We start from the raw sequence: 10000 nt of genomic DNA, 5'->3' as shown, positions 1-10000 counted from the left end.
TTTCCCTCTTCCTACTAGTTTCTTCTCTTTTTACTCTTCATCCCTCTTTTTCTCCTTTCCCTTCCCCCTAAACACATACCCACAGTCACATGGCCGGCAAAAATCATTATTTACATGCTCTATAACACACACACACACACACACACCCACGTGCACACTCAGGGTGAGTGATAAAGCAGATGAAAGGCTGGAATGAGGAATTGAACCGGCACTCTCCTGGGACTTTCCCAACATGTGATTGGGATTCAGTCTGCAGCACAGAGACCAGGCCCATTAGCTAACATGTTCCAATACACTCTCTCTCTCTCTCTCTCTCTCTCTCTCTCACACACACACACACACACACACACACACACACACTATAATATAGAGTGTGTGTGTTATGTGTGTGTGTGAGTGGCACAGTGTTTGTTAAAATAAATGCTGAAAGGCAGATTCTCTACTTCCTCAGTTTCTGGGTCAGAGAGATGGATGGCCAAACAGAGGAATTAAAGTGGTCAATATTTAAAGGTGCATTTTTCAACTGTTGTAACATTAAACGTCCAGTGTGTAGGATTTAGTGGCACTCCCTTTCCAGCTGTGACGCAGATACTACGGTGAACCTTATAATGTTAATTTCTTGCTGCAGATCAAGCATTCTGGTGGTGAATGCAAACTAAACTGTTCATGCACTGTTATTTCTCTAGTTTCCTCTCAGAGTTGTCTTTTTGTTGGCTTCAGAGTCAAGACTACTAGCCACTGCTATTGAGGTTCAGCAACACATATAGAAAAACCTGAGGGGAATATGAATATGTGCACCAAATGTCACTGCAATTCATTCATATATTTCACTAAAAAACAAACAACCAAGGGAAACATCAGGAAATATCATCCCCAATCAACCCGCCCTATAACAAATCAAATACGAAATCAATACAATAATTACACATTTCTAAACAATCCCAGCCCTTCTCTCTCCCATTAGGTAAAACCGCCTCCCTCCACCCAACTGATAAACAACTGATTTACACTCCTACTGCTTCTATGTCCTGCCTCAATCACACTGAGGACGACCTGTTTTATTAGCACTTAAATTACTCATCTCATGTTTTAGTGAGATTAAACACCTTGCTCTTCATTGTTATTAGCGATGAGAGAAAATAAGAATGGAGAGAGTGACTGGAGAAGGATGGGGAGGAGAGAGGTGAAAAATGATGAGGGGAAGGAGGAAGACAGGAGGTCTGCGGGAGGAGAAATGAGAGCTTGGTTGGATATCAATGATACTGCATGGGGGACGGAAGGAGGAGAGGAGGAAGTAAGGATGGAGTAAAATCAGGAGGGGAGGCGGTTAGAGGTTTTAGGTAGAGGGGTGAGATACAGAGCCACATGGGAAGCAACGCCTCATCCTCAAAGACAAATCAATGTCACCTCTATATTTGCACGCCCACCGGGACACACACACACACACACACACACACAGAGACAAACAGCTGCACATATCACGTGCTGGTGCAAAGCTGCTCACCTCCCATGGTTCAACACTCCATCAGACACAAACACACACAGAGGGACACACACACAATATACAGTTTCTCAATAGCTCATCACATTCTCTCTGTTTTCTTTGCTCTCATGTTTGTTATGTTTGTGTGTGTTAATGCTTGCTTGTGATTATATAATAGTGCACGTGGAGATGTTCCCGCTCCCTGTGTGCATTTGTGTATACACAGATATCCAAGTGTGTATGTTCTGTTTTCTTTTATGTTTTCAGTCCAATTCTATCCTTAAAATCTGCATTTAAAGGACCAGTGTGTCGGATTAGGAGGCATCTAGTGGTGTATTTGAGATTACAACCCCCTCGCCTCATCTTCCCGTTACAAGCCACGAAACTAACGAAGAAACGTGAAATTACCCTATCTAGATTTTGGTTTGTGCATTCTAAGGTAGCAAAAACACTTCTTATATTCAGGTGATTATACACTAATGAAAGCATACCTATGAATATTATAATCCATTTCTGCCAATAAATCCTCCTAAATGTTACACACTGGACCTTTAATGGGAACTTCACTGATCTGACTAAACTAGAGTACATTTTTAAGATGTATTTCATAAAAACAAAAACCAACGAGCACTGGGCTTTCTGATGTAATGGAGGAGAGATTTGTGCTTTCACCTTGTGTGTGTGTGTGTGTGTGTGTAGATAGATTTGTCCTGCTGAGCTTACTATGACAAGTACACACACACACACACAGAGAGAGACACACATACACATAAATGTTTGACCAGACTCACTCCCCCGTGCTCTCCAACCTAAGGTGCAAACAAAAGTTGTCATGGCAACTTTCTGGGAGATCTTGCATGCACTCTCTGCCAGAAATGTAGGGTACTTAGAGGAGGAGGCAAGGTAAGACAAGGCTAAGACACTGTAACAGGCAAAGGTATGACCCAGGTATATAATAAAAAAGAAATGCAATGTTTTCCCTCACAAAGGGATTCAATCCAGCTGACGACAGTATCGTGATCCCTGGTCTTTTACTCGTGATCCCTTATCCTTTACTCCACCTCACCACCTCCTCATCATACCTTCCCCCTGCTCCTCCTCGGGCTTTTATGGTTCAGGTGACGTTAGAGGGTTTATGTGCAAGCAACAGTATAGGGACAGGTATATAGAAGAGAAACACAAACAAACACTTCTACAGTGAAGACAGCAAGTCAAGGAATTCACTGGGGAAGAGTCTGAAAAGGGTAAAGCAGGCAGGTAGGACAGGAAGTGGGAATACATTTGAGAAGAGGAAGGCAACATTATAAAGAAAACAGGTAGTGGACACCTTGTGAGCACGCTGCAGTCTCAGACCTTTCACACAGGATCCAGTCTGAGGTATTCTAATGAAAGAGGAATATATGCCCCTCTGTCCTGCACACTGTCTGGTCTGCCTCCACTGTGCACTACAATCTGGATTTATCCCTCCATAGCTTTGGCTCAATGTGTCTCTGTTCCATTACTACACATTTGATTCCTCTGAGCCAGGGTAATGAAAAATGACCCAGTTCATCTGCAGGGAGAGCCCTTTGGCAAGTATGTGTGGTCTGTGTGTATGTGTGTGTGTGTGTGTGCAATTCCTCTTGTCCAAAGGGAATCCCGTCATTGTAAAGGTATTGAATGTCTTCCATTTGGCCATTTCACCTCGGGGGGAGCCAGGATCTGAAGGTAGTAGAAGGTTGAAAGCTTTTGCTCAATAAATAAAAACACCTGATCAATCATTTGTGCCACAGTTGCAGATGACAACTAGGTTCATTTTTTAGCTTCAGTGGTTGAATTATCTGTTGAAAGCTTGTATGTTATGGTCCTTGAAAACCTTGAAATACTTACACACACACACATACCAAAAAAAAAACAAAAAGATATCCAGGAAATAGAGAGTTGCAGAGCCTATGTGAGTGTGTGCACAGTCTCTTCCTGCAGTTTTGTGTGTCTAATTTATGCATACACAATTTAGCCTACAGGTGTACATACTGTACTTGAGAGAGACAGAAGGTTTGATGGCGTTTGCAGTATTAAAGAACATATAATAAAAATTCATGAGAGCTAACATGGAGTCCTCCAGCTTTCACATTTATCTCAAAGTGATGACTGATATGTCTTATTAAACATAGTATAGTGGCTGGCCATGCCTCCCCAAAGGACCATGGGAAATCAATGACTAAGCTCCACCTTGTCCGCACATGTGTGCATCATAGTTTCCACTCTCATTCAGCTTTAGTCTTGTGTCTACAAAGTTTCTTTATGGGAAACATATTGTGGTCAGATTAAGGCTATAGTTGTAACCTGTGAAGTTTTGAATATTTTGGCTTTGTGAAATCATGACATTTCCTCACTTGTCTCTAAAGGTTAACACACATACAAAACTTTAAATATCTGTTCAGTAAACACATGTGGACACACTGTTATAGAGGATATAATATCCATACAAACAGAGGATCTGAGAGTCCCGGAGAGGGATTTCCTCAGATATTCACCAGATTCCCCTAGTAATCCTTCGGGATTACCATTCTATACAGAGGTCCTAACCTCTGAATTGAAAACATTGTAAGCCCTCACATCCCCATCACTAATGCCACAGTTAAAACCACCATCACTTCACTCAACAGAAGACGACCACCTTCAAAAACCGTATATAATGTCCGCTCCGGCCACTCAGATGTGACTCTGGCCAGGACTCAGACACACTTAGAGGATTTAGAGGAATACCAGCCAGATTTACAACTAGGCTGCTCAACCATGGCCCAATAAAACACTAAGATATTACAACCAGTGTGTTTTATCATGTTTAACATAGCATAGTCTCCAAACATGGCAACTGATATCTTGGAAAGTGTTCATATTTGGCTTTTCTATTTATTTAAAAAACACTAAGGCTTATATGATGATATCATGAACATTTTTATGTGATTTTTAAATCTTTTTTTTACAAGAGAGACCTGGCCATCGTAGCAGCCATACAAAATCAAAATATATTAAAATAATATGTGATTTCTCTTGGAGCTTTGTTGGACATACCACCCTGTTTTCATTCAATGATATCCCTCAAAACAGAGATTCAGTCCACTGGGACAACTGTGTGGCACACGTGTGGAGAAGGAGAGTGTGTAAGCATGTAAATGCCTATAATTAATCAAGCGAGTGGCCATGCTATCAAGTAGCGTGCCACATTGTCACATTACCAGAGAAATTATTCTGGGTAAGAAGAAGCTTATGGCGCACAGTGACTAAATGACACGGCACATGTAGGAGGAGGTCGCACTTTAAATGTTTAACATGTAACACGACTGCAAATCACCAAGAGACTCGTCAAACACATTTATATCAACAAAATATGAATGAATAAAAATTTTATCAAGATTTATAATTTAAGGAGTGGTGAGAAAATAGCTTCCCTTGGTTGAGAACTGTTGACGAATCTCTACAGGAAGATCTTTTCTTAAGTTCAGACATCGACAAAACCTTGCCCCCTCTTCCTTTTTCTCGTTCACACACACATTTACACTCACACACTGGGTATTTGATAAACCTGGGAATGGAGCAGTGGAAATGTTTTCCAGACGAACTATGCAAATAAGACCTTATCCCCAGGGAGACACTGTAAACGGTTTCAACCACCACCAGAATCTAGAGAGGGGTGTTTGTGTGTGTGTGTGAGTGTGTGTGCCTATACAAGGGTATCAAACACAAACATGCCTCCAGCTAGTTGCAAACAAATTAGAAAATTACAACAACAAAAAAAAATAAACAAAGCCCTGGAAAGATTTTAGACAATGTCCGTTTTTGGCCCTCAGCCCCTCCCATCACCAAACGTCTCTCTGCCGGTCCTGGGAAAAGATTTTCTCACATACAGATCCTGACTTTGGCAATAAGAACAAACATGGCTGCCAGACAAGGATAATGATCAAAATTCTTCAGTAGGATACACAAGTTCAACTTCAACCTCTATCCAATAATTATTTGGCTGGAAAACAAGGAAAAAAGGAATGAGGCTGGGAATAAGTGAAGACACGCAGATTTCCTAGTCTGGATATTTGCCTGCCTGTCATGAGTCAATTTATTGACATCTGTTTCGGTGGACTATGAGAACAAATAGATGATAAATTGAACATGACTGAAAGAGACTTAACAAACTGAACAGAGTACAATCATGTCCTGATTCAGGGGAGCTGCTGGCAATCACAGCGGACTGTTCTTCCAAGGAATCCACTTGCTTGAAAACACTATGGTTTGACTGAGCGCCCACAGCTTATCAGACCACAAACAAAAGAAGTAACTGCACAGACACAAATGAACCAGCTCCTAGACAGAGGGAGGATTGTGTATCCTGGATATTGTAGAGTTGTGCTGCTGTGACTCTGTTTCGTATCATAATGGGCTGGGATTCGTCAGTGGGAATGAAATAGGATCGGTGACAGAGCTATTCTCGCAGGAAACAGGGCCAGATGAGTTCAGTGGGAGTAAACTGGCCTCGGTTTCAATCCTAAATATGATGCAGAAGAAGAGCCCACAAGCTAACAGTGCAGGAATGTGTAATGAATATGCATGACAGATGTGACATAAGAGATTTTAAATATGTATTATACATTTTAGTGGAGTTGTGTTGCTAGGCAACAGTTTGGATTTAAGTTTATTTGACATCTAGGACAATCAGCTTCCTGTCAGCTGCTGTTATTAGCAAACACTATAACAGGAAATAAGCATGGGGTATCTGGGATGTTTATCTTGTCAAGTCTGAAAGGATCTACAAAGATGATGAGCACGCTGAGAATGAGTTTTGCTTTACAACGTGTCACTTCACATTCTTAAGAACAAAATGATGGCTTGTAGTAAAGCTTCAGGACAGTGATTATTACAGGTAGGCCTGAATTCTTGCAACGCAGGGGAAGTCCGACCACCTGTGTTTGCTTATAGTCCTTACGCCTGCTTCTTCCCCATGCAGGATATCCTGCCTTTGGGATAGGATGGTAAGAAGGGGGGCTTGTAGGAGCAAAATGACAGGCGAAAAGATACAATGTGCACAGATCGAATCGATGCAAAGCAACATGAGAAATGACAAACAATTACCCTGAGACACTGTCTAACAGCACAGCGGAGCACTGCCCTCACATGCCTGTCGGTACTAACCCTGTTTAAAGGGTCATACCACCAGAGGAAAATGTGTGACTGGAGGCTGTTGAGTCAATACTCAGCCTGATGTATGAAAGTGTGAACACGCGGTGTTTTTCTCACAAGAGAAATAAGAGCAAGTCTGTGTAAGAACATTTGATAAATGCTGCAGTCTGCTGGTTACTGTGACGCCACAGCCCCATCACACAGGTTGCTGCTTCGCGCAAAAATGCAAAGCACCTCGAGTGTAAAATGATCACCTTGACATATGTGTCACACGCTGGAGCGCCGTAAAATATCTGGGCTGGTGTCCTGAATGAGCATGTAGGACTGCTGCTGATGGATGTCTTCTCCAGTGAGAGTTGAAAAGAGAGTGGAGAGAGTTAAATAAGAAATGAAGAAGTAATTTAAGTAGGAAGAAAAGCAAAAATAGAGTGTCAGAAAACGAAAAAGAGACATGGGGGAACAGGTTTATGTCAGAGCACTGGAGTGGAAATGTATTTTCATTTCGGGATGAAAGAAGGAGGTGGATAAGGAATGGAGAAAGTGAAAACAGGCTGATAAAATATAAAGTCCCCTCTTATGCGCTCTCCGTTGTATGTCTGCCAGTTGCGTGAGGCTGGGTATCTCATTAACAGCATTAAAGGAAACCGGGCAGGGAGGCAGTGTGGTGAGCCAGGGATATCCCCATCCTGCAGCCTGACTCACTGAACCCTCCTTCCCTGCTTTTGCAACTCCCTCCACTATTGACTGCTCCACCTTGGACTGGACCACCTCGACAAGCCAGGGGCTCATCAAAGCACAAGTGTAGAGGATGTTTGTTAAAAGACCTCTGTTTGAAAGGTGTTTTAGCGTGGCCTCTTTCAGACGTCTGTGCGTCTCTGAACCAGGAGGGGGTGTTAAGGGTTTGTCTTAGGGAGGTCTGGTATATCATTTCAGTTTCCTCTGATTGTGTTGCCCTCCCTTAGGATGCTTAAACTTAGGAGCCACATAAAAACACATGTGAAGACAAAAGTTAGAATAACAATCCAGTTTATCCCCCTCTTGAGATTAAAAAGGGAATTAGAGCAAAAAGACAGGAAAAGACACATGGTGTGTGTATGTTTAAGCCTGAGTACATATACAGTACATGTATTTATGTTACTCTACTTATGCTGTATATGATTTTATGCTATACAGTGCATGCTTTTTGTTATCGAGCGACAGGCCTAGTGAGTGTCTCTCTGTGAGCCTGTTGGTTTGTCCTGGTGGTGCCAGCTGCATACAGGGCAGGTGAGACGCCTGGGGAATACTAATGGCTCCATGAAAGCCCTGAGTACCAATTCAGACATAGTGAAGTGAATACTGATCAACCATTTTGCTGAATCACAGCTCAACAAACACATGGCCCAAAAGACACACTTGCGTTTAATAAAATAAATTAAAATAACTCATTCACCAGTGAAATGGTTCTTTAGAAGCAAACGGATACATTTAGAAGGTCAAGAGTTACTATGGAGTTAGACATAATGTGTAATGCGATGGAGGCAACTGACTAGACAGCCTATAAAACAGTGTCTGTGTGTTTTGTGTGCAAGCATCTCACTTTCAAATATCCATAGAAACACTTACCAGCTTAACAGCTTAGTTACCAGCTCCTTAAAAGTTACCCTAACAACACAACTTCCTGTTAAGGCTCTGCATCCTGAGGCTGAGCACAACTACAAAAGAACTCCACACAGGGGCAACAACGTAAGACAAAGCAGCGTGTATATGCAATAGATTAACTTGTGGGACAACACTCCACATGCACCTGAGCTGTGTGTTATAAAACTGTGTCAGCTTATGTGTCCCATTTAGCAGGAACACTGCCACAACTTCTAACCCAGTTCTGTCCTTCATGCTTAATGAAACAAATCAGTCATGTTTAACCCTGCCCGCCTTTCTGGCCCTGGTCTATCGCCTGAAGGACATACCTGGCCTACAGTACATCATCTGTTCACTTCGTGCCTCCGCTAGTCCCAAGCCTTGACACGAGTGTGGATCCATTTATAATAGTTTCCTATCCATCTCCACAGGTGGCACCGCTTGCAGACAGATGGTGGTTGCAAATGTAATCTCTGCATTAAGTATCTCTTAACAGATGTAAATGTGTTTAGATTTAAATTAGCAATACAGGCCTCGTGCAAGGGTGCCAGTTTGAATGCAGATATGCACCTGAATATCTAGTTTATGTTTGTTTCGTGTGTATGTGAGGTGCAGCCTACCTGATAGAGTGGCCTAGAAACACACCTGTGTATGTGCAATAGATGCAGGGGTGCAGGAAGGTTCCTTGCATGCACACGAAGGCGTCTGAGGGCAGTTGAGGTGAGAGTCCACAGCAGACCCTGCTGAGTACAGACCGCTTCGTCTAGACCCAACAAGACTGCCTCCATTACTTCAACGACTACAAGCTCTCTGTGATGAGACACACCTCTAGACGTACGTATATACAATACAGCAGTATGAGTTGATATCGGTGGGATATCAACAAGTTTCACATTAACAAATCTTCATCTGCTCAGGTGAGCCATCACAGGTAAAATCCATAGAGGCCCAGTTAATGAGGAGGAATTAGTCTTTATTGTCCTCTTGATACCACTTAGCTCCAGTAGATAATAATTGGGTCATCTCTAGAGGTAAGCCACAGAGAGAGGGATAACCCCCTTGGCTGTCTCATCTCCTGCCTCTGTCCCTTTCTGTCCTCTCAGTCTCTCTGGGATTCAGCAGTGTGACGCTTCGTCAAGGACAAATTCTGCTAGTCCTTCTGTCCAAGTCCCATACAGCCGGTGGTGCCTGCTGACTGTGTCTCTCTTCTTCCTCCTCCCTTCCCCTCTCGTTTCTTCTCACTTAAGCAAAGCACCCTCTTTCTGTTGGTCTGAGCGTCACAAACACAAACATTCCCACTAAGGAAATGCAGACGATCTCTTAAGTCTCCCCGGCAGTTGTTTTAAAGCGATATGCACCCTCATACTGCAGCTCACATGGACAGCAACCAGTCCACTGCTGGAGAGAACAGATGACAGCACTCTCTCTCTCTCTCTCTCTCTCTCTCTCTCTCTCTCTCTCTCTTTCTCACTTATCAAAGAGAGAGGTATGCACACCTTCTCACACACACATGGTCCGACTGGACACTATCTGCATGCTTGTAATTCTGAATTTATGAAGAAGACACATACTCAAACACACATACACACACACACACAACACACACACTGCACATACCAGTACATACTGTCTTGAACTATAAACACATTTATTAATTTGGTCTTCAGTCATGAGCTATGCTCTTTCTAAAGCACTGGGACTTCACCAGAAGTGTTTTAAAAAAAAGAGAATATTTTCTGCCCT

The 10000-nt window shown here is 42.6% G+C and overlaps 1 protein-coding gene across 7 annotated transcripts in view; it reads right to left on the bottom strand.

The window, feature by feature from the left end:
* The window catches only part of frmd4a (FERM domain containing 4A), a 70762-nt gene that overhangs the window by 42756 nt on the left and 18006 nt on the right, over nucleotides 1-10000 (bottom strand). The window contains exon 1 of one of the 7 annotated variants that reach the window (XM_035664663.1): nucleotides 8878-9474. The exons of the other annotated variants lie outside the window; for them this stretch is intronic. Within the exon in view, the coding sequence (XP_035520556.1) occupies nucleotides 8878-9045 (168 nt within the window). The 5' untranslated portion in view covers nucleotides 9046-9474. Of the gene's footprint in view, nucleotides 1-8877; nucleotides 9475-10000 lie in introns of those variants that run through there. 7 annotated transcript variants of the gene reach the window in all.

Source organism: Morone saxatilis, unplaced genomic scaffold (assembly GCF_004916995.1).
Source record: "Morone saxatilis isolate NCDOM2014 unplaced genomic scaffold, NCSU_SB_2.0 Contig2, whole genome shotgun sequence".
NCBI classification, from domain to species: Eukaryota; Metazoa; Chordata; class Actinopteri; family Moronidae; genus Morone; species Morone saxatilis.
The sequence above is the reverse complement of the archived record's forward strand: the minus strand, read 5'-3'. Positions and strand labels throughout refer to the sequence as shown.